The 24,819-nt window shown below is 45.0% G+C and overlaps 1 protein-coding gene and 1 long non-coding RNA gene across 4 annotated transcripts in view; one reads left to right on the forward strand and one right to left on the reverse strand.

The window, feature by feature from the left end:
* The window catches only part of LOC144379712 (uncharacterized), a 140,548-nt gene extending 135,876 nt beyond the window's left edge, over positions 1-4,672 (reverse strand). Inside the window, exon 1 of the long non-coding RNA XR_013443054.1 lies at positions 4,634-4,672. This is a non-coding gene — a long non-coding RNA (uncharacterized LOC144379712). The remainder of the gene's footprint in view (positions 1-4,633) is intronic.
* EGFR (epidermal growth factor receptor) overlaps positions 1-24,819 on the forward strand; it is a 199,863-nt gene that overhangs the window by 138,511 nt on the left and 36,533 nt on the right. For all 3 annotated transcript variants that reach the window (XM_078059944.1, XM_036122804.2, XM_036122805.2), the window contains 13 exons: positions 463-614; positions 1,433-1,616; positions 4,295-4,429; positions 9,220-9,288; positions 10,133-10,251; positions 11,604-11,745; positions 13,276-13,392; positions 17,182-17,308; positions 17,408-17,481; positions 18,108-18,198; positions 20,704-20,903; positions 22,072-22,204; positions 24,161-24,251. In XM_078059944.1, coding sequence (XP_077916070.1) covers positions 534-614; positions 1,433-1,616; positions 4,295-4,429; positions 9,220-9,288; positions 10,133-10,251; positions 11,604-11,745; positions 13,276-13,392; positions 17,182-17,308; positions 17,408-17,481; positions 18,108-18,198; positions 20,704-20,903; positions 22,072-22,204; positions 24,161-24,251 — 1,563 coding nt within the window. In that variant the 5' untranslated portion in view covers positions 463-533. The remainder of the gene's footprint in view (positions 1-462; positions 615-1,432; positions 1,617-4,294; positions 4,430-9,219; positions 9,289-10,132; positions 10,252-11,603; positions 11,746-13,275; positions 13,393-17,181; positions 17,309-17,407; positions 17,482-18,107; positions 18,199-20,703; positions 20,904-22,071; positions 22,205-24,160; positions 24,252-24,819) is intronic.

The following is a 24,819-nucleotide window of genomic DNA, read 5'->3' on the forward strand; positions in this document are numbered from 1 at the left end:
GACTCTTGGTTTTGGCTCAGATTGTGATCTCGGGGTCTTGGGATTGAGCCCCGTGTTGGGCTCTGCTTGAGACTCTCTCTCCCTCTGCCCCTCCGCTCCACGCGCTTGCACTCACTCTCTCTCAAATAAATAAATAAACCTTAAAAAAAAAAAGACTGTGTTGTCTTAAAGATTTTCCTAGAATTTTCCCCTATTTCCCCTGGAATTTTTAACATTTTAAAATGACTCTCTGCGTTATAGGGATGAGCTGTCTCTTATTATGAACTATACTTTATATACATAGACAAACATTTTCTTGTCCCATTGGTCTTGAGTGACCTTTTATCGGAATTAATATTGTAAGTCACTGAAACTCGCAAAGTTAGTTGAAATGTGTGAACCTTTTATTTTAGTTTTGCTACTTTACTTGGCATTTCATGTGATATGTTTCTTCTTCTTTTTTTTTTTTCCCCTCTTTTGCAGTTTGCCAAGGCACAAGTAACCGACTCACCCAGTTGGGCACTTTTGAAGACCACTTTCTGAGCCTTCAGAGGATGTTCAATAACTGTGAGGTGGTCCTTGGGAATTTGGAAATTACCTACATGCAAAGGAATTATGACCTTTCCTTCTTAAAAGTTAGTTCCATCAGTTTGATTGTCTTACCCAAATATGATAGAAGGAAATATAAGTAGATAAAGACCTTAGTATATTTCTTTTGCTATGCCAATTACAAGTCCTGGGGAACTACAGATGCAAGTTTTATCAGAAAACCACTTCTCCAGCTAGTGTCAAGTTATAGCTATGAAATAATGTCAAAGAGAAACAGGCCAGCCTGGAATTCCACTATCATCATAGACCCTGATATTAAATGTCTACCATTGCGTTAGCTGTGGTATCTTGGTATATTGGCTCTTTAAGGGAAAAAAAAAAAAAAGGCCTGCTTTGTAGCATTTTCCTGCATACTCCCACTATAGCTGATTTCCAGCTACACCACTTCACACATTTCCCAAATATTTCACAGTAGGCTCTAGTGAGCCAATAGGAGCCAGCTCTGAAGGCTTCCAAGTTTGGTCCTTAGTTGAACTTTGGATTTGATTGGCCTTCTGGGTTTTTCTTTTTCTAATAAGAGAGCATGCAAGACAGATACAAAAGAAATCAATAAGACGTTTTCATTTTCTTCTGAGTATCCCGAACACCACGTGAAATGACAATCACAGCATTCCTAAATAGTGCACGTTGCCCTTTGTTATTGCCAGCAGGCTCAAGGGGCAAAAGTGCAGGAGTCATCGGAAATCCTGTAACCCCCCCCCGCCCCTGCTGTGTCCCCACTGAAGTCATCTACATGCCTTACGTTCATCAGTCACTTGTGTGCGTGCTTCCTCGACCCATTTTCCACCTGGCATCCTTGAGTTCCTCACGAGAGAAGTAACATGGTCCCGTTTTATCTCCTCAGACCATCCAGGAAGTTGCTGGCTATGTACTCATTGCCCTCAACACGGTACAGAGGATCCCTTTGGAAAACCTGCAGATCATCCGAGGAAATGTGCTCTATGAAAATACCCATGCCTTATCCGTCTTATCCAATTACGGCACAAATAAGACCGGATTGCAGGAGCTTCCGCTGAGAAACCTACATGGTGAGAGGCCCGGGCGCGGGAAGGCTCTGGGTGCAGAGGTGGTACTCAGCGAACCCGTCCCTCCTCTTAAGGCCACTCAGAGGACTTCTGTTCATCAAATACAAAGGCATTGAGTGTCAGCTACGTGCAAGATACAGTTACTAAGACCATGGTCAGTGATGGGAAGGGAAGATTTAAACCAGGTACCACTTCTCCTGTATTTGTGGGGAAATATCCAGAGAGTTCGTAAGAAATGGTAATGGTTCTGGGAAATAGACACCAGACAACCCTGGCTGGGATGCAGACTCTCTGTGCCTGGGGAGTGAATAAACTGCCAATCCTATTACCTGGACCTCAGGTACAAGGGACGTACATTAAAAACCACCCCTATTTGGGCGCCTGGGTGGCTCAAGTCGGTTGAGCATCTGCCTTTGGCTCAGGTCATGATACTGGGGTCCTGGGATCGAGCCGCGTGTCAGGCTCCCTGCTCAGCGGGGAGTCTGCTTCTCCCTCTCACCCTCCCTCTGTGTTCTCTCTCTCTCTCTCTGTCAAATAAATAAATTTTAAAAAAATCTTAAAAAAAAAAAATCCACCCCTATTTGAGACAGCTTTCAGAGTAATGCTGTTACCCAGAGCATTACTTAAGGACAGTGAAGTTAAGGACAGAGAATGACGGTATTGCAGAGTTTGAATTCCCGTGAGTAGGACACTCATGAGGGTCCTGCGAGTGGAAGCTAAGGAAGATGATAGAAGAGACAGGAAGTTGATTTCAACGAAATTGAGGTTAATGCGGAGCGCGCCCTCGCCGTGTGGCAGGTGCGGTGGCAGTCCTGTTCCATCGGGAACTTCATGCCCACCACCTTCCTTCCGCACAGGTGTTTACACTCCCACCGTCTTACCCATAGAGGAATGGTGGCAACGTAATCCTCCTAAGGTCCCAAATTAGTGAAAAAACGGCCAGGAATGACCACCTAACTCTGCTGCCCGAGTCTTTACCCTTCCCACGTGCTGTGCAATTGTGATGGGGAAGCGGGCCCACCAGGAAAGGGGGGATGACAGCAGAGGGTGTATCAGGGGGTCCTGGGAATGGCAGAACCTGGCAGACGGCAGTGCTGGGATGAGACGAGGCATCCAGACCCCGGCTCAGAGGCGGCTGGCACAGCCCTCTAGTCGGGCTCCTGGGCTTGGCCATCCTATAAAACTGCCCTAAGACTTCCCACCCACCACTTTAGCTGCTCAGAGCACCCACGCACATGGTCTGCATTTATGCTAATACTAATTTGTGCTGTTTAACACATTTTGCGAAATGGTACGTACATTCAGCATGCCTCAATCTGCCTGTCTGGCCTCATGCTATCTCATGGTGACAGGCAGATGTGGTTAAGAGCGTGGACCCCGGAGCCAGACTGTCTGGGTGCCAGTCCTGGCTCCATGGCTCACCAGCCAGATGCCCCTGGAGCGGGTTCTCTCTGTGTCTCAGCGTCCTCCTCTTTAAAAATGTGCATAACAATTGTAACACACTTCCTAGCGGTGTTGAGAAAATCAAGGGAATTGCTATGGAAAAAGCACTTAGGAGTTATTCCTATCGTTGCTGTTATTTCTGTTGTTGGTATGGGGTTGTATACGTGCAGATTATTTATTGTTATTAAATAACTATTTCATGTGAATTATTCAATATTAATTAAGTACGGTTATGAATAATGACTCAGTGCCCACCACGAAGAATAAAATCATTAAATACGGAAAGTAAAAATAAAAGAATGACTGCTTCCGGACTGCTGATCTCTTTCCCTTCTCAGCTACCCAGTCAGGGGCACCCGAATCATCCAGCACCTTTGCTGCCTTCTTTTTACTTCTCACGATTGCAGACTGTAGGTGTTCTGTAAGGCCCTTGCCTGTCAGCTCCTAGACCCACTTCATCGTTGCAGACCCACAGCTGCAGTGTTTTGTGCATAGAAGTCATTCAGTAACCGTTTCTGTCTACTGTCATAGATGCAACGCTCTCCCTCTGCTCACGCTTGCATTTTTTTTTTAATCATTCCTGATTTTCCAAGTCGTGTCATTTCTTCCTGGGAAACAATTACAGTCTTTCATGCCATTTGCATTCCTGGCGTCCGCCATCTCTTCATCGTACGTAGAGATTCTTCTCAGCCCCCTTCACTCCCCTGCTACCTTTTCCAGTGAGGAGCTCCAGAAGCAGCTCACAGCATCGCCCCCTTCTCCTGGCCTAGCCAGCCCACACTGGGTGACTGCCACCCCCCTCTGTCCCCTTTGCCCCTTCACACCATCATACAGCTTCCTTCCTTCCCTTACTTCTAAATTCTGATAGTTGCCTCCTCCCCCCCCCCCCCCCCCCGCAAAGTGCTATGGGAAGTCTTGTTCGCAGGCTGGCCTTGTTTTAGCAGAACTCCAAATGTAAAGAAATGAATACATTGGGCCCCTAGGTGGCTCCGTTGGTTAAGCGACTGCCTTCGGCTCAGGTCATGATCCTGGAGTCCCCGGATCGAGTCCCACATTGGGCTCCCTGCTCAGCAGGGAGTCTGCTTCTCCCTCTGACCCTCCTCCCTCTCATGCTCTCTCTTTATCATTCTCTCTCTCTCTCAATAAATAAATAAAATCTTTAAAAAAAAAATGCATACGTACTTTGTGGAAGTTTAAAGACATGGCCTTTCAATAACTGAGGTTCTTTTCACGTGCAGAAATCCTACAAGGAGCTGTGCGGTTCAGCAACAACCCAGTGCTCTGCAACGTGGAAACCATCCAGTGGCGGGATATCGTTGACAGCGATTTTATAAGCAATATGTCGATGGACTTCCAGAACCAAGCGGGCAGTTGTAAGTTCCACAAGCGTCCCCTCTGCCTGTAGCTGCTGGGGTGGGGACAGAGTTGTAGCATGTTGGGGTGGGGGGGGTGACAGAAAGCAGATTAATCCAAACCAAAAATAACTAGTAAACAATTGATCTGCCCGCTAGAAAAGCACTGACTCGAGACAGAGGGAAAGTCTGTTTCTCCGGGTGACAGTCAGCGTGTCTGCTAACCGGGCAGATCTCCCCCCCCCCCCCCCCCCCCCCCCCCCCGGCCTCTCAGCCCTCGTGTGGCCGTTGAGAAGAGCTGTCAGTCCTGGCCCGGGGGCCTCTCCCATGCTGCCTAGATGAGACAAGCCAAACTTTTGTGTGCTTCCAACGGGCTGCTGAGCCACAGAGCGGCGCCAGGCCCTCCGGAAGCACGTAAGCTGACCTCTGGCCTCCTACCTAGAGCCCCAGGCAAAGTTGGGCGCAGTGCACAGGGGGGGCGTTTGTCCATACTCCCTTTAGTGCCCATGACCTTGTCCCTGCCATTCATCGGCAAAGCGGCCCATGCCAGGGGGAAGCTGGCAAGGGGCCAGACTGTAGGTCAGGCCTGCACCACTTGGCCCCTTGGCAGCGCTGTGTGGGAAACTCTGAAGACACATGCTTACAGTTACCAAGCTCCGCTTAGCTTCCCCCTTCCTGATCTCCCTGGTCTTTCAGTCCTTTTAAAATAAGAAGTCATCACCATTTCCTGCTTCTCTGTTTCCCTAAACTGTGCAGTGGATGCATGTTTTTGTGTTGGGGTTTCTTTGTTTTTTTTTGTTTGTTGTTTTTTTTTGGGGGGGAGGGCTGAATTTGGAGCTCACATGGATCTTCAAAATTGACTAGATCCCCTTTATTGTTACTTCATTGTATCTTACTTTATTTATTTGTTTGTTTATTGTATTGAAATACCCTTAACATAAAATTTGAACCATTTTTAAGGGTACAGTTCGGTGATATTAAGTCCATTCACGCTGTGGTACAATCATCACCACCATCCATCTCTGGAACTCTTTTCATCTTGCAAAACTGAAACTGTGTCTCCGTTAAACAGGAACTCCCCCTCCCCCAGCCCCTGGCACCCACCATGCTACTTTCCGTCTCTACGAGTGTGACTGCTCTAGGGACCTCTTATAAGTGGAGTCACATAGTGTTGTCTTTCTGTGACTGGCTTCTGTCGCCTAACCTCATGTCCTCAGGTTTCATCCATGTTTTAGCATGTATCAAAATTTCTTACCTTTATACGGGTGAGGAGTATTCCACTGTGTGGATATCTGTGTGCACGTGTTTTGTTTATCCGTTCATCAGTTGATGAGCTCTTGGGTTGCTCCCACCTGTTGACAGTGACGAATAATGCTGCTATGAACTTGGGTGTTGAGCCCCTTTGTTTTATAAATATATTATTCCAACAGATATTCAGCATGGCAAGAAACTGAAAACTTTCATCTACAGTGCAAAATTTTATATTATGCATGACATTAAGGTTCGCCTTTCTTCAGCTCTCTGATGGACAATGGGGAGGTTAAATTGTGCACATTTATAACAACAACAAAAAAACTGACACAGGAAGGCTGTGAGACTAGTACGGGTTTGCCATCAACTAGATCGAGCAGCCCAAATGGCACACCTGTCCTCATCACACCAAGACCATGGGAAAGACCCTGAAGGAAAATGTTGGGAAGGAAGGAAGGATCTTGCAATAACAAGATTCACATATGACAAAGCTATGACCTGCAGACTGATAGGGTACTGGGTTAAGAAGAGACATGTAAGAATAAGTCACAGACATAGTACGAATAAGCCTCGCTAAATTAAATGTCCATAAAGAAATGACATTTCAAGCAAATGAGGGAAGAATAATTTATTATTCAGTAAATCGTTCCAGAATGATTGAAATAATAAGGGAAGATATCAAAGTGCCAGAACTATAAGGATTTTTTTTAAAAAAAAGAACGCTGTTCACCTGCTACCTGCGTTCTCCTCATTAATTACCCGACCAGTGACAAGGTGAGGAACCTGCCACTCTCCTTGTGGTAAGGTAAACCCTGTCCTTGCCCAGAGCTTTTCAGGCAACACATGCCTTCTGAGAACTTGTCTTATTTCATTTTTATCCAAAAAAAAATCTCATAAGGTGATTTAAGTATTTTATGGACAATGGATTTGAGATTCAGAAAGGTTACGCAGTGTGTCCCCACGTGATGTTTTTGTTGATGTAGTTTGGAATTTGAAGTTAGATTGGGTGGGTTTACCTAAGGGGAAATTAAAATAAATTAGTCGTCCACTTTGTGCACCAATATAAATTCCAAATCATATTATATATAATAAATTACGGAATGTATATGTAAGTGCTAGAAGGAAATGTAAAGATGCATATTTGTAATATCGAGCTGAAGAAAAGCCCAGTCAGATGCTGTACAAGAAAACTTCCATATGAAGAAATCTTAACGACAAACAGGAAAATATTGTGCATCATCTGCTTGCCTTGAAAAGGGTTAATATTCTTGATAATATGACTGTATAGAGTAGTCTTAGATATCCTAAGAAAAAGGTGAACCTCCCACTAAAAAAAAAAAGTGCCAAAGACATGAGCAGTTTGTACCCCCCCCACACACACAAGATGGCCAAGAAATAAAGTAAAATGTTATTTCTTACTGTAATTTAAAAAAGGTCAAAATAAAATAAAGAAGCATCATTTTTGCCTTTGCAAAAGATTTGGATTCCTTCTGATTCTTAGATACCTGGATCAGGAGAGGTGTGGAGAAGCAGAAATTCTCATCTTCTTCTTGAGGGCATATAAGCTAATAAAATATGACCAGGGATAGAATTTTAGCAATATGTATTGAAACTTTTAAGTATGCACTCCTCATGTCTAGGAATCCTAAGAAAAAAATAGTAAGGGGAGTGAAAAGTATAACGATATAGAAAAATATTTTTGTGCAAGAATATTCCTTGCAGCCTTACCTATAATGAATTTTAGAAACAACTTACGTATCTAAAAATAAGAGATTAGTTAAAGGAATTATGGTACAGCTATGCCATTGAAAATCACGTTATGGGGGTGCCTGGGTGGCTCAGTCGGGTAAGCGTCTGCCTAGGGCTCAGGTCCTGGGATCGAGCCCCATGTCAGGCTCCCTGCTCAGCGGGGAGTCTGCTCCTCCCTCTCCCTCTGCCCCTCCCCCTGCTCATGCTCTCACTCTCTCTCAATAAATCAAATCTTTTTTTAAAAATAGAAAATCATGTTATGCAAAAGGATATTTAAAGGCATGGAAAAATTGGCATAATATTTTATTAGCTTTTTTTAAGTTATGAATCAAAGTATAGTGTTACATCAATACTTAACATATGCATATAGTTACATGTATATATTGATTACATCTGGATGATTCTCATTTCCTCCTTTTGCTTTTTTCTATTATCCAAATTTTATATAATTTGCCTGCATTTCCTTTTCTGTAACAGAGGGTTAATAATAGAATTATAAGCAAACCTTGATTCATTGGTTGGCAGATGTTTTCTCTGCTACGTGAAGATGCCATTAAGCATTTTCATTTTAAACATTTTTGTTTTGCAAACCTATTACGTGCTTATAATAGGGATTTGAGAAATATGAGGAAGAATAGGGTAAACAGTAAGAATAACATATCACCGTACAGACAAGCACTTTTAACACTTCTGTGTACTGCTTTTGTTCGTCCTACTCTTGCCCATCTCTCTCTCTCTGTCCCTCCCTTCTTCACAATGCACAGCCCACACCGTGCATTTGGGGTTTGGCCTCACCATCTCTCATGATTCCTAGGAGCATCAGCATTGCATTGCTGCCCTTCACCCCTGGGGTGATTGGAAGGATTGTCAGTCTCATGAAAGGGGTGTCCTGGTTCCACAGTAACTTGGGAAATCCTCAGCTCTTCCATTTGAAATCTAGAGTCTACCAGGAATTAAATTCTTCCTGACTGTAGGAGACTTTGGGACACATAGGAACTCCTTCCTGTGAGGTCTCATGTCTTTGCAATCAAAGACACCTGCCCTGCTGATCTTTTTTAAACAAATTTTCATAGTCGGCCTGTTGTCTTTATATAGATGGGAGGCTTTGGTCTTCAGGTATTTCAATGCTAGTAAAAATGAAACACAACTAATGAGATTAAAAAATCCTTGTAGCTGTGATTTGTAGTTGATCACTGCAAAAACTGATTGATGGACATCAAGTATTTCCACACAGTAGCTCACAAATCAATAGCTTAAGTTTAGCTAATCAGCAAGGTGATGCACACTGCGAACATTTGACCCTTTGAGCAGTGTTCTGTGTGTCTCTCTGGCTTCAGGTCTAGGAGTCTTTATTTGCAGGACCCCATGTCCCCTAGGATCACTGACCCTTGGGTCACTCGAGACTGGCATAGTGAGAATGTAGTGGGTCATACCCACCCCACCAGACTAGACTCCCTTAGTGCTGTTGGAGATGCTGGAAAATTCTCCAAGCCTAAACACATGTGGAAACTGGACCATTTGGACCCCAGTTTTCCTGACCCGTGACGAGTCAATAATTACTCTCTGCCTCAGTTTCTGCAGCTGAAATGTAAATAAAAGCAGAACGTGGTTCATCTCTCTTTTATTTATTTATTTTTTTTAACGAAAGTCTTTTGAGTCATCTTACAAACCAACCAGCAAACGGACAAATGGAGAATTAGAAATTTGAAAGCTGTTCCTTGTTTCTAGAACGTCGCTTTGCTCAGGGGCTTGTTTTACCACCAGTTCTCTTCCTCTGAGATACGAATTTAACGATTACTTTTACATTTTAGGCCAAAAGTGTGACCCAGACTGTCCCAATGGAAGTTGTTGGGGTCCAGGAAAGGAGAATTGCCAGAAATGTAAGTCAGCAAGCAGAATTTCAGATAAATGTGTGCTCGCTTTCCTCCCCTTACACTTGGCTGACTGTATGTGTTTTCCCTTTTGAAGACTCCCCAAGGCCAGATGTTGGCAGTTACGTGGATGACATTCATGCAGATGTCCTTGCACGCGGTTAATCCAGCGTGGGCTATTTTGGGCACTTCAGCGTGTCATAAATGAGTGAAAGTCAGCCGCGCAGATATCAGCCAGGCTCTTAGAGCCATGTGTTGGGCCTGTTTTCCTGGGAACAGAAGACTCGCCCATGTTGTTACCGGAGGATCACAAGCACCCCTCGTTTTCTCTCCCTTGGGGGCCCATCTACACAGAAGTGGGAGCTACGCTTTCCAGGAGGGTTTTTCTGCAGGAATCCTAGTTTCGGAGCATGGGTGGCCAAGGAATCTGGGGACCTCCGCCTTAAAAGTTCAGCGTCTGTCCTTGGGTTTCATTGTGATGTGACTGTTTCATCCTTTTAAACACGACTTTCTGGCAGTTGCTTTGTGTTCCTTGACGGGCTTCCCGTATCACCCCAGATCTCAGTTCTAACTAGCATGGAATTATTGAGCTGGTCGAGAAGTCTAGACTCGATCTGGTTTGCTCTAGAGAGCAATGGGAACAAAACAAGGTGCCGTAAAGAAAGGTCACGATTCAGTGTTCTTTGGCGGAGTGCGAAGGTTCGGTAACTTGAACGCGCCAGGGAATCACTAAATTCATCATTTTGTTCGCCTTTTCACCCACTGTGTGCAAGTGCTCTGCGAGGCCCCTGGGGAATGGCCCTTCCACCCTCCGTGGCTCCTCAGCTCACCCATACCCTTTGCTCCTTTTCAGTGACCAAAATCATCTGTGCTCAGCAGTGTTCTGGGCGCTGCCGTGGCAGGTCCCCCAGTGACTGCTGTCACAACCAGTGTGCCGCCGGCTGCACGGGGCCCCGTGAGAGTGACTGCCTGGTAAGGCTGACCCAGCCCCCCAGCCGACTGCCCCCCCCCGGGGGTGGGGGGCTTCTCTGGCTTCCTGGGGGAGAAATTATCGCACATGCGGTTGCTGCCCGTTGCCAAGGGGCAAAGCACCTTTTAAATGTCCCGCCTTCCCCACTGACTTTGTGACTTCGGGCAAATTCTATGACCCCTCTGTGCCTCGGTTTCCTCGCCCGACTCAGTGGTGGGCAGTAAACACCGCCTGTTCCGTGGTCTGGATGACACAGTGCCCGTGGCATCTGTGCCCAGGAGGACCTGGGCGTAGGATGGGCGGCAGTACTAAATACGAGGTGTCTGTCGTTAGTGTTTCTGGTGGCCAGCAGTACTGTTATCACACTCTCCATTGCTCCATTTCAGTCGAAACCCACCGAGTTGTTACCGGAAGGGCCCTAACATAAATACACAGAGATGGTAAGGGACGTACCCAGAGCCACACAGATTTGAGTGCACGGCTGGAACTGCACGTGGACCCTCGGACCCAGGCCCTCTGCTCTTCCCACCACAGCTCAGGGCCTCCTGAAGGTCCTGAAGCACCCACTCTTGTCCCTGTTACTGCAGAAAGCCCTAACAAAAGCCTTCTCGCCCCGGTGGGCGGTGGGCACCACGTGTAGGCATGTAGGTGGCACCTCAACTGTGCGCACCTTGGGCGTCCTAGAGACACTGGGGCCGGCAGACGTGAGTCCTGGACGCAGCACCAAGTGTGATGAGACCCTCGTGGGCTCCAGAGAAGGGGCGATCCAGAAGACTCCAGTTTCAGGGAGGGGGCGATTTTTTAATTCGAGAGGCTGCATCCGGCCCCAGGGATTGTGACGTGGTTGGTCTGGGCTGATGCTAATGTGTCTCTGGAGGGGAGACGGCCTGGGGGTCTTCGGGCCACCACTGTATGTGGTCCGGTCCCCTGTGCACCATAGCCTTCCTCGTCAGGGTTTTCTGCAGTTTGGCAGTAAATTCTAAAACATATCCTCAAGTGTTCTTTATAAGGGAAAGCCAGGAAATTGAGTTGAGAAATAATTTCACACCATAGGGACCACTCCAGCATGTGAACTCCTTCATCATTTTGCAAGTCAATAAAGATGTGGGTTTTTATCGTCATAATCCCTAAATTATCACAGCTAGGACAGTACCCGAAAAATCATACTTTTAAGGTCTTTCCGAATCTTCCGAAAGTACTTGGCTAGTTTTTTTTTTGGGGGGGGGTGTTTGTTTTTGCTTTAATCAAATTCCTGGACGTTAAGAACACTAACCTGAGCTTTCTGCACAGAGTTGAAACAACCCTGAGCATCCTTGCCCAGCTTGACCAGTGCGTGTCGTCCTTCCTGTGACAGGTCTGCCGTAGGTTCCGGGATGAGGCCACGTGCAAGGACACCTGCCCCCCACTCATGCTCTACAACCCCACCACCTACCAGATGGACGTCAACCCAGAGGGAAAGTACAGCTTTGGTGCTACTTGCGTGAAGAAGTGCCCCCGTGAGTTCATCCCATGCGAAACCCTTCCATTTATCTGGCAGTCGGTTTCCTCTTTGTCTCCTACTGGGATCCTTGAGTCCCCTGGCTCGGGGAGTCTTTGGGTCCCTGTGTTTGCCTCACTGTCAGGCAGGTGACCGTGGGCCTGTCCGAGTGCACAGGTTGGGGGGTCAGGCCACTGCCGTAGGTGACAGGCGATGTCTGGTGCCCTGTTCACCGGCGTCTCTTCTCGAGTCCATGGTGGCCAGGACAGGGAACACACCGTGGGACCGAGGTCCAGCTGCAGTAGTCCAGAATGTTCAGTTGTCAGTTTGGGCCACTTCACTGTTTAGCCTCTTATGCCCAGCAGGTATCGAAAAGACCTAAATTAGAGAGTGTGTGGGAAGACGCGCCTGCTTTAGTGGTTAAAATTCTGGTGAAAATTGTGCCTCTTAAGGGAACTAAAACTTCAGAGGAGTCTCTTTGTGTGTTGTTTGGTTTTGTTTTAATTGTTTCAGCTTGGGTTCTGCTTATTTGTATTTGCATTCAACAGGTGGCTATAATGTTCAGGAAAATGATGATATGAATTATGTCCTCAGAGAGAGAGTGTAGCGTTGTCTAATTAAAGAGCTTTAGAAACCAATCTTGATTTCTAGGAGCAGAGAGTAAGAGAAAAATATTGTAAGCACAGCTATGAGCGGGAGATTTGCCCTACCAGATTTGTGGACAGGAAAACTTTTAAATTCTAACGGAAAAAAATAACACATAAATAGAATAATATACCATTGTATGGAACTAACTTACTAAAATTTTTTAATTTGTCACAATTCTGACACAGGTATACTCTTTGAGAGAGGGCTTAATAGGTAGAGTTTAAAAATCCACAGGAAACCGGAGCCTGAGAACAAAAGCGGACAATTTACAGAAAGAACAATTACAACTATCGAGTAAATATGTTTGAGGATGTACTTGGGGAATTCAAAACAGGAACACATAGGGCTCCAGAAACATACTTATATCCGTGTTACTGTTAACACAAATAAATTACTCCAAAGTGAGGGGAGGCTCCCAAGATGACCCATCTGCCTGGCTCGATGCAGAACCAGGTGGTGGTACCAGCCCCCCAGCCGGACAGGACCACGGAAGGCAGCCCGTTGGCCACGAGAATTACATGCATCCTCAGATGTGGCAGCTTCCACGGAACAGTGGGCTTTGTTCAGGGTCACTTATTTTTAATAAGTATTCAGGCTTTAACCACAGGTCCTGAAGGTTGAACCGACAGAAAAATGAGCTGCGAAGAGATGTTCTAAACCTGCCAGCAGGCCCCATGTTCTCCCTGCCACATCTGTTTCCTGCCAGTTTGATAAGCTATTAAAACTCTTGAACTTGATATCTTTTCTGTTCGCAACCTTTCATTCTTTGTCCTTAAAGTAAATAAAACCAGAGGCTTATAGGCCCTTTTCATCAGCGCCTTTATAGGAGACCGGGAGACAATTGTGTGAGGCCCCGAACACCTGGTGCGGCTTTCGCCACCTTCCTTCCTTGTCTCTCCAGGTAACTACGTGGTGACAGACCACGGTTCGTGTGTTCGTGCCTGCAGTTCTGATAGCTACGAGGTAGAGGAAGACGGTGTCCGCAAATGCAAAAAGTGTGAGGGGCCTTGCCGCAAAGGTAGGAAGCCTGCAGGCTGTAGGGACGAGGCTTTCCGTCTGGTCACGAAGCTGGGGTTGATCCGCCCCACGTCCACCAGGCCCCCTCAGCATCCTCCTTGGAAGAGATCTGAGCAAATCTCTTCCTTCAAGCTCAAGTTTCTTCCTTCCTTTGTACGGTGCCCCGTTCTTGGAGGCTCCTCAGTGCCACTTTTCTCCCACTTATTAATACGCCTTTTACTTTATCTTTTTTGTAAAAATTTCCAAACACCCAGAAATGTTGCAAGAGTAGTGCAGTGAACACCCGGATGCCTTTCACGTAAATTCACCACTTTTTAATATTTCGCCACATTGCTTTCACCGTCTCCGTAATTTGTGTTTATAAGTGTGTGCCTATGTGGATGTGTGCATGCAGGGGTGAAAGTTCTTTCTGAATCAGAGGACAGTTACAAATACCGTAACACTTCACCCCTACATTTGTCAGCATGTTTCTCACAAATGGCGACATTCTCCTAAGTAATGGAAGACGGGGTCACACTCAGGATTATTTAACATCAACTCAATAGTCTTTTCTAGTGTCCCCTAATTCAGACTGCCCCCTACCCCCCATCCCACTTAAGGCATTTTTAGCTGCTTCTCAGTCCAGAACCCGGTCAACAATCATGGGTTTCGGGTAGATGTCCTGCCCCCATTATCTTCATTAATCAACAACTGTGTCTCAGCTCACCTCCCCCACTTGCTTTTCTTCTCTCTTCCATGACCAGATGTGTTAGATGTGAAGGGTCTAGCCCAGGTGTTTTGCACAATGTCCCTCAGTTTGGCTTCATTGACTGTTTTTCCTCATGGCCGCATTCAGGTTGGGTGTTTTGGGCAGGAGCATTGCATAGGTCATGTTGATTTCCTCTCATTGTATTAAATCGGGTGACATATGGTGCCATGTTATTTCATTACTGATGGTGACAAGTTAGATAAGATTTCTTGGTGGGTATGAAAGAGTGATTTTCTATTTCTATCATCCCATTTATTAGTTGGCATTCTTTAAAAAAAAAAAAATTAGTTCCTATGTGAGGTCATGGAATCCTTTATTCAGTTTCTTACAATCCATTCCTGTCGTTCATTCGGGTACTTAAATTGCCCCACATGTGGCCAGTAGGAGCCTCCCTAGATGGCTCCTGTGTCCCTTTGGCACATCCCACGTCCCAATCGTGTCTTCTACTCAAAAGGTACTATCTACACTCTTTGTACTTTGCTGCTTAACCTTAATATATCCTGGAAATCACTCCAGAGTTCGTATGAATCTTCTTCATTCTGTGGTGCAGCTACCTAGGCCCCCTTCTGTGGCCATACCATAATTTATTCAATGGATCTCCCTTTATGTGCCCATTTAGATTGGGACACTGTTCTGCTATTACAAACAACACCCGAGTGCGTAGCTGCTTACCTTGGGTATCCACCTCAGGTGCCACCTTCCCCGGGAAGCCATCTGTCTTTTCAGTCCACACTGATTGCTTCCCTTTTTGCTCCCATACACATTTCATACATGTTCTCCATGGGGCAGACTCAGCCGCCTTGTTCCGTGTCATGGAATCCTCCCAACGCCACTGGGACCTCTGTGTTATTACGATCCCCATTCTCCAGATGAGGACACTGAGGAACAGAGAATCTAAATGACTTTCCCGCGTTTCAGCAGCTAAGAATGGCAGTCAAGATTTGAAGTTCATGCAGTCTTGGTCCCAAGCCAGACCCGTGAGCTTGTCAGCCAAGTCCGTGTCTTCCTGGTCTTATGACTCCTGTGGGGCAGGCGGGTCAGTGCCCTGATGGATGAATATCCTTTGGCTTCAGGAAACTGTCTGGCAGAGCAGACATGGAAGGAGGAAAATGAGAATGTGGGGTGGTGCCTGGCACAGGGGAAGTAAGAGAGAGAGGGTTACTGTCAGTGTCCTCAAATGGACTGATAGAATCAGAGATGGTTTGGGTTTTATTTTGTTAATTTTGTGTTCAACAAACAGTTTGATTTTCCTATAATTATTATGCCCTATTTTTCTATACATCCTCCAATTCAGATCACTTCGGGCATAGGGCAGTACCACTGGGTAAGGAAGGAGGTGCCAGGAATGTCTAGGGGTGAATATATAATTGGTCTCTGAATTTAGGAATTAAAGTAACCCCACCATCACTGTTACATGCAAGCAGAGAGAGAGAGAGCATGAACATTCTCTCAAGCACGTGGAATTCTCTGCCAGACCTGTAATTAAATGGCAAGTCCTCATATGGCCACCTCATTCTCCACTGTCAGCCAGATCCTGTGGATCCTAAAGAAGCCTGGCCATGACTCCCACAACCCTTAGTGTGTTAGATGCAGCACAGGAAGGTTGAGTGAGCCATTCAGCACAGGACTCCTTAGAGCAGCTCCTCGAACCAGAGAGGAGGCTGGCCCACAGGGTGAGCCCGGAGACCCAGTAGTGGCTGGTGGGACAGTCGTGGTCACTGGAGTCAGCAATGGAAGGTTTCCTTGGAAGTAACAAGGGACTCCCAGTGGAGTGGAGCATGGGGGGAGGGGGGAGCAGCAGGGCTTGACTGCATCTGCTAGAACCCCGGGGGGAGGAAAGGATAGGACCTTATCCTGAGCAATGAGATTTTCAGTGATTATACTTCAAAGTCAAGATAAAGTCTGGAAGATAGGTACCAAAATTGCTCTGCAAATTCTAGAGGGAGAATTAGACCAGATAAATGGGCTTTAGGGTGGAGATGGCATTTGACATGGAAATTTAGGAGTGGATATAAATTAATAAAGGGGCTCAGAGTGTGGAAAAGGGCATTTGAGACTGATGTAGCAATAGGACACAGATCAAAGCATTTGGTTCAAGTAAACACAGGGGAAGAAAAGCAGTTTATCTGATAAAAGTTATTACAGTATTCCCTATGATGTAATATAAGACAGCCATGAAAAATTATGTTTGTGAATAGTTTTAATAATATGAGGAATGATCATAGCAGACTAAGTTAAAAAAAAAAAAATACTGGGTGGCTCAGTCATTAGGTGTCTGCCTTCGGCTCAGGTCATGATCCCAGGGTCCAGGAATCGAGCCCCGCATCGGGCTCCCTGCTCAGCGGGAAGCCAGCTTCTCCCTCTCCCACTCCCCTGCTTGTGTTCCCTCTTTTTCTGTGTGTCTCTCTCTCTCTGTCAAATAAATAAAATCTTAAAAAAAAATACATATCTGGTGTGACATAACCATGGAGGATAGCTGAAAGGAACAGTTCTCAAAATATCCTGTAGTGGAAACTCTGGTCATTTTGATCCCTTTATTCTATTTTTCAACATTGTCGAATGAACACATCTTACTCTTTAATAAAAACAAGCTAGGTACATTCTTTCTTTAAAATAGACAAGAGAGCTGCAGCCAGGTTAGGACAATCGAAAGGTGTCAAGTTTTAGTCAGGGGAATGCCCTGATGAGAGCCGGGCAGGGGCGGCCCTGGCGTCAGCAGGTGGATCCCATTGCCAAGGAGGGATGGTTAAGAGCAATCAGGCTAAGTCCAAGTGGGAAATCATGAGGAGGAGAATGTAAGTCCAGTTGAGGGCAGCAACCACCATGAGGACACCATCCCCTTCTCCAACCACCCTGACCCCAAGCCCCGCCATAGTGACTGATACCCAGCAGGCCTCCATTACTGTTGAATGAATGAACGATGGCATGGCGGGGATGGTCTCATGGCTACAATTCTCTTCCCGCTCTCCTCTGTCTGGGGAGCCCTGGCTATTCTGAATTCCGCATATGTGAAGGGAATAAACATCTCCTTTAACTTTACAGTGTGTAATGGAATAGGAATTGGTGAATTTAAAGACACACTTTCCATAAATGCTACAAACATTAAACACTTCAAAAATTGCACCTCAATCAGTGGAGACCTTCATATCCTGCCCGTAGCATTTAGAGGGTAAGTAACAGATTAAGTTACTGGAATAGAGAAACACAAAACCCACTTTGTTCATGGGTAGACATTGTTAATCAGTAATCATTTTGTTACTTGTTTCAGTGACTCCTTCACGCGTACTCTACCTCTCGATCCAAAGGAACTGGATATTCTAAAAACTGTAAGGGAAATAACAGGTGTGTGCCGCTAACATAAATGGGAAATGGGTGTTCTAGAGAGAGAACTGGTAGCTGCATTTGCTTCTCTCTCAGCATCATAAAAACATTTCTTCTGAACTTCTACCATCAATGACTAGTGAGTTCTTTGATAGTTTTCACGATTGCAATTTCTCCTGCATGTGAGGGGTGAACATCCCTAAAAAGGGAGTAATTAGACCTAACTAACCTAAATAACAAGACTGTTTTGAGGACTGGAATTAAGTAAGGAAATTATATGACTCTCCTTTTGTGTGATAACAGCTCAAAACATGGCAGCTGTCATCAAGAGCAGAAGCGGGTTTGGGTCACCAGATACGGAGCCCAGCCTGGCCATCAGGGCCGTGGCACCATGGGACGGCCTGGGGGGTGGCAGGACATGGGTGGCAGGAGAGATGCAGCAAGGGATGAGAATTCTATAGGAGAGGCAGATGCCCACTGTAAAATTGTGCTTGTATCTACCCATGGGTATGTACTCGGTGAAGATAAAGAAAAGAATCAAATCCAATGTTCACCTCTCCTGTTCCTCTTACAGTCTCTCGAGACTCCTAGAATGTCTCATAAAAAGACAAGTGGTGGGGGTCTGAGCCTTCCTTTTGCCTTTCTAGGGTTTCTGCTGATTCAGGCCTGGCCCGAAAATAGGACTGACCTCCATGCTTTCGAGAACCTAGAAATCATACGTGGAAGAACAAAGCAACAGTAAGTTGACCCTGCCCAAAGCCTGGTAGATAATTTATTTATCGATTTTTAAAATAAGACCCCATGAAGAGTTTGAAATTAGATTTATACAGCTGTTATAAAGATCCTCCAGAGAGCTCCCACCACCTACGCGTGGTAAGACTACCAAATGGTGGAATTAACATTGGTGCAGTGCTGTGGACTCCAGCACCAGACATCACTCAGATTTCACCAGTTTGCCTGTGAATGCCACACTGCACTTAGCTGTTATTTTTTCTCAATCCCTTCCTATCTATAACGGTCCCCATGTCTACTCTTATCGTTTGTCGCCTTGACAGTTTTAGAAAGTACCGGTCAGACGTTCTGTAGAATGGCTGATGTTTCCTCATGATTCGATTTGAGGTTGTGTATTTTTGGCAAGAAGAGCACTGAGGTGACATGTCCTTATGAGCACATGATATCAGAGGGAGCTGAGAGACTTTTTCACATTAAATGTTTTGTTCGGGATTTCCACTTTTCCAACTCTGACAGTGACATACTCACATATAAGCATCTTTAATATAGTAAGAGTAATAATGAGTTTTGTGGTGAGGAAGAGTTTGAGAATCTCTTTGTCAAACCTGCCTTGGAAACAGTCTGATGCTGAGAAATGTTACCCATTAATTGGCCCCTAAAACATGGTATAATCCAATAGGAAAGAAAATCAGGATAAGTGCACATAAAATATATATAGCTTTTTAAAAACCATCTTGGAGGTGCCTCTCTGATACCACGCAGCTAACGTCACTTCCCAGAATAACCCCTTTGTTCTCAGTTCTCAAAAATACTTCTTCTGCCCAAGATTCATGCAGAGATGAGATTTAGATCAATTTTCTTGGGTGACTGGCGTGGACCACTTGGCTTAGTTTTAGGAATTTAAACAAAATTAGAATCACTCTTTTTTTCTTTTCACATTTAATGAGAAGTCCAGTGATACACAGGGGCAGGGTGACCACCGACTCCAGGTATGGATCACCAGAGGAAGGTCACTCCAGCTTTGTCCCAGGGCCTAGGCTTCCGTAGGGTACATGTTGAGAGAGAATTTCTAAACAGTTGTTCTGCAGGTCTCCTACACAGGGCTCCTTGCTTTCCTCAGGAGCCAGGCTGTGGGAAGGGAGGAGGAGGACAGGGTCAGGAGAGAAAGAGAATCTCCAAATTAAACTTTTGTCATCTTATGCCTGACGTCTCCTCATTCAGCACTGTCTCAATTGGTCCATTCCCTGTCCTGGTGTCCAGTAAGCTTCCTAAAAATGCAAATCTCTTTCCTCTGGTTTCCATCATTTGCAGACAACAGGCAAGCTCAAGGTGTCCAAGGTCTTCTGTGCTCTGGTCTCTTCCACCCTCCCCAGACCCCTCACCCAAGCCTCCTCACTTCCAGGTTTCTGCTCCAGCAGAAGCTCCTGGTTCTCAGCACCCATCGTCTGCTTTCTTGCCTTCCTGCTCTTCCTGGTGGTTCAAGACTTCCCTCCCTTCAGTGTGAATTACTTTTGTCCAGTCACTTGATGAAAACCTATTGATAGCCTTATAGAGTTCTAGCACAGAGTTGGGTGGTTCAAATATTTGTTCAATAAATGGATGGATGGGTAAATGGATCAGTGCATCGGTGGATGGATGGATAGATGGATGAGTGGGTGGATGGATTGTGAATCTATGGATGAATAGATTGATGAGTGGGTAGTTGGATGGATGGATGGATGGATGGACAGATGGATGAGTGGATGAATGGATTGTGAATCCATGGATGAAGAGATAGATGAGTGGGTAGATGGATGAGTGGGTAGACGGATGGATGGATGAGTGGGTGGATGGATTGTGAATCTATGGATGAATAGATTGATGAGTGGGTAGATGGATGGATGGGTGGATGGATGGATGGATGGATGGATTGTGAATCCATGGATGCGTAGATAGATGAGTGGGTAGATGGATGGGTAGCTAGATGGGTGGATGGGTGGATGGATGAATGGGTAGATGGGTGGATGGATGGATGAACAGAGAGGTGGAAGGATGGATGGACGGCTGCATGCATGCATAGATAAGTAGCTGGACAAGTGGATGGATAGATGGGTGAGTGGATGGATGGATAGATGAATGGGTGAGTAGGTGGATGGAAAAAATGAACCTGTGATTTTTTTGAAGTATATTTGGATATTTGAGAGGTTAGAACATATTTTCAGTTCCCAGGCCAAAAAAAAAAAAAAAAGGCAGTAAATATAATAATGACATTAACATCTATTCAGCTCCCCGTATGCCCCTGGAGTTAAAAATACTAAGTGAACAAGGAACGAGCTTTTGCCTGGAAGAGCTTAAAACAAATCTCTTGTAATTTTCAAAAGCTGCAATAAAGACTTCCTACAATATGACTTACAATCACTGGGAGGCAGTTTGTAGTAAACATAAGGTGGTACAGAAAATAAAAATCAAGTTTTTAGTGATAGAATTTTTTCATACTTTTTCACAATGTTATGTTTCTTCTCTCCACCATAGTGGTCAGTTTTCTCTTGCAGTCGTCGGCCTGGACATAACGTCCTTGGGATTACGCTCCCTCAAGGAGATAAGTGACGGAGATGTGATCATCTCAGGAAACCAAAAACTGTGCTATGCAAATACAATAAACTGGAAAAGACTATTTGGGACTTCAAGTCAGAAGACCAAAATTATAAACAACAAAGATGAAAAAGGCTGCAGTAAGTAATCACTCTGGCTGGCTGTGGAGATGGTTCACATGGGTCGTCTATTTTGATTTAGAATAGTCCCAAACCTTTCAATTACATTTTTCATTCCTGAAGAAGCAGATTAAGAGAAATCTCTAGATTCCTAATTGGGAAGTTATCATGTGAAGTTCCTTGGAATAGTTTCTAGATCGCTCACATTTCACAGGATGAATTTGCCTTGAGGTTTAAGCTATCGATTATTTATAATTTGCAGAACTAAATTTTGTATTATTTTACCTTTTATCTGTAGGTTTCTCCCTGTTCATTTCCGCCTCTGATGACTGTAGCTAGCAACACACACACACACACACACACGCATGCACACGCATGCACGCACACGCATGCACACGCGTGCAGATAGAATGAACATTTTACACCGACATTTCCTAGTCTGATGGTAGAGCCACAGGTAGCTGTTGAAGCCAGGGCATGGGCACTGCCTGGTCACTGGGAGAAGCAGGTCTGAGTTCACACCCTGACTCTAGCCCTTCCTAGCTTCCACACCTGGGTCAGTTTACTTAGTTTCTTTAGGCTTCGGCTTCCTCGGTGATTCTCACTGCTAGTGAGAGAATGAAATGAAATTTTATATGTAAAACTCTTTTTATTTTTTTTTTTTTTAAGATTTTATTTATTTTGGGGGGTTTTTTTGGCTTTTTGGGGGGTTTTTTGGTTTTTTTTTTTTATTATGTTCAGTTAGCCACTGTATTCATTAGTTTTTGATGTAGTGTTCAATGACTCATGAGTTGCGTGTAGCACCCAGTGCTCATCACAACACGTGCCCTCCTCAATACCCATCACCCTGTTACCCCCTCCCTTAAAACTCTTGGCATGGTGCCCAGCACGTGGCAAGGAACCACGAACCTTCCCTGTGTTTCCATCAGCTGTGACATTCATCAGCAGAATGCTACCCAGGTCCAGTCCGGGAACCCTTGACTCCCAGTGGGGAAGAGGACTTGCAGTTGGCCTCCAGAGGCCCAGTTGGTGTCACTGCTTCTTCCAGTGCCCCCCTCCCCACTCGCACCCCCTGCATGTCCGTGCAGCTCAGGGTCACAGAGAACCCAGCACCTCATTTACAGGTCTCACTTGGCCCGTCTAGTCGCTGTGCCATAGCTGACCACTGTGGCTTTCTGTGTCTTCTCAGAGGCCATCGGCCACGTCTGCCATCCCTTATGCTCATCAGAGGGCTGCTGGGGCCCAGAGCCCAAGGACTGTGTGTCCTGCCGAAACGTCAGCCGGGGCAGGGAATGTGTGGAGAAGTGCAATGTTCTGGAGGGGTAAGTTATTTTTTACCGCCTGTGTTTTGATAAAAGGTAAGGCAATTGTTTTTATAGGTTTACAGTTATTCACATTGATCCTATTGCTTTTTTTCCCCCCTTTTTCCTTTGTTTTGGTTTATTTGTTGATAGGTGTTAATCGCAAAAGGACATGAACAAACTTTTTTCATGGCTTAACCCAGTCCACCAATTTGTAGAGTCTCTGTTTTGGAAATCTCTGATATTTTTCTAAGCCACACGAAGTTCCCAAGACAAATGGAAAAGTCATAAGTGGTTCATGTGGCCAAGACCACAGTCATTTAGACTTTTCTTTGCAATACACTCTCCCTGGCGTGTCAAAATAGGTTAATATAAATTACATTTCCCAGTTAATTTTTGTTTTATGTTCAAGAAATACTGAACCGTGCATATAACTTTAAATGTAACCATGGACAAAGAAACAAACAGCCACATAACCATTCTTGAATTTATTTGCAGTTGATTTCTGTCTGTCGATTCTCTGGGAATCTTGAGATTGGTATAAAGCTTTGAATGTCCTCAAATAATGACTAAGAATAAATTAACAGGAAAGCAAAATTGAAGGAGAGAGGCAGGGGCTTTTTTTTTTTTTTTTTTTTTAAAGAGAAGGAGAAATTTTGTGAGAGAGAAGGAGCCATAGGACCATAGGAATTACAGATGGCTACAGGAAACCTTCCTTCTTGTTTCGCTTTCAGGGCTTGGATCCAGAAACACTCGGGAGCAGGATGAGAAGACCAAGTCCAGTTCTGTAGGAACCCTTTAGCAGATAGGCTCAGGAACCTAACAGAGTACTTTGTACAATTGACAGTGTTGTTTCAACAAGAAATATTAGTTTCCACATCTTTTTAAAGAGAGAAGGAACCGGGGCGCCTGGGTGGCTCAGTCGGTGAAGCATCTGCCTTCAGCTCATGGGTCCTGGAATCGAGTCCCACATCGGGCTCCCTGCTCGTTGGGGAGCCTGCTTCTCCCCGCCCCCCACCACTTGTGCTCTCTCTCTCTCTCTCACTGTCTCTCTCTCAAATAAATAAATAAAATCTTTAAAAAAAGAGAGAGAGAGAAGGAATTAAAATAACTCTGTTGGTCGTGCCTTTCTGTTAAAGAACGCTGGTTTCTGCCACTTGCTCAGTCTGCAAGATTGAGTCCTCCCACAGGCATTGTAACTCAGAGAAGAGGGAAGAAAAAAAACAACTGGGCATATTTGGTTTAATTGATAACATAAGGGAGGATTTATGGAACATGTTGTGGGGTGTAAACACTCCGTGTTCACTGGAGTGAAGACCAGTAGTTAATTACCAGGCAGCTTTCAGCCTTAATAGCTCTCACAACTATTTTGTCTTTTCAATCAAACATCGTCTTCTTGCTTAACATTGATCTAGACATCTTGGAGAAATTGCCAAACTCTTAGAAGCAAAATTCTTCACACCTGTGTTCCATACTTACTGTTTTTCTTAATAACCATGGAGTAAGTTCTAACATCTCTCCTTCCTTTTCCTGTACATTAGTCTACAGTTCATCATTTAAAGAAATGATTTAAATGATTTAAAAAAAGCCTAATTTAAATATCCATGAATCTGATATTGGGGGAGAGGTCACCTCTTAAGGACGATTACTTTTTTCATTTATCAGCTTGTTTGCCTAAAAAATGATGCCTTGTAGAAAAATGCAGGGAAGATGTTTGGATTATAAATGAAACTTGTGGGTTTGTTCAGGAAGAAGATGACCAAGGATTCAGTTAATACAATCAGTTTATGATATTACAGTATAATCCGAGATTCCCAACGGTTACATGTTAACCTTTTTTTTTTTTTTTTTTTTGCTTTGCTGAGAAAGGGCATTTGCGTCACCTGAAGTTTTAGACAAATTAGACGGTTGTAACCCCCAGCGTTTTGAAGCAGGATCTCTAGAGATGGTACTGATCAGTTTCCTTTCTTCTCTCAGGGAGCCAAGGGAGTTTGTGGAGAACTCCGAGTGCATACAGTGCCATCCAGAATGCCTGCCCCAGGCCATGAATATCACCTGCACAGGACGGGTGAGGAGTGCATTTGATAGTATTCACTCAGACATCCTGGGGAGAAGACTTCCCAGCAGCAGAACCACGGCGATGAGCCGACCTCACTGCGGCCATCCCAGCCCAGACAAGGGGCCTTGGGACCCCACAGCTGCGTCCAAGAGGCTGTGATTGAGCTGACGTCATCGCGCAACCCACCTTGAAAGAGCACTCACCCTTTCTGTCCAACACCCCCCAACAAGTTGAATAACATCTACTCTTTCACCAAAGGGAGGCCTATGGTAGACTGGGTCCATGGTCAGCCAGTTTTCACTGTTTCTGACATCTGTTGTTGTTGCTTCATCCTTTTAATCAAACATCGTCAAATTGTTATTGAACATTAGTTCACAGTTATTCAAAGCATTTTTAAAGACACACCTAGCAAAACTTTTCAAAGTTCAGTTTTCTGTCTATGTGATGTTTTAAAGAGCATAAGTGAGAATTCAGGTCCCCCTCACACCAGTGTCCTAATGTTGTTCATTCTCAATATTATTTATAAGGACATCTGTGTGGACTTGAGCTTCAACAGCCATACCTAAATCTGCTAATT

This window comes from Halichoerus grypus, chromosome 12 (genome assembly GCF_964656455.1).
Source record: "Halichoerus grypus chromosome 12, mHalGry1.hap1.1, whole genome shotgun sequence".
NCBI classification, from domain to species: domain Eukaryota; kingdom Metazoa; phylum Chordata; class Mammalia; order Carnivora; family Phocidae; genus Halichoerus; species Halichoerus grypus.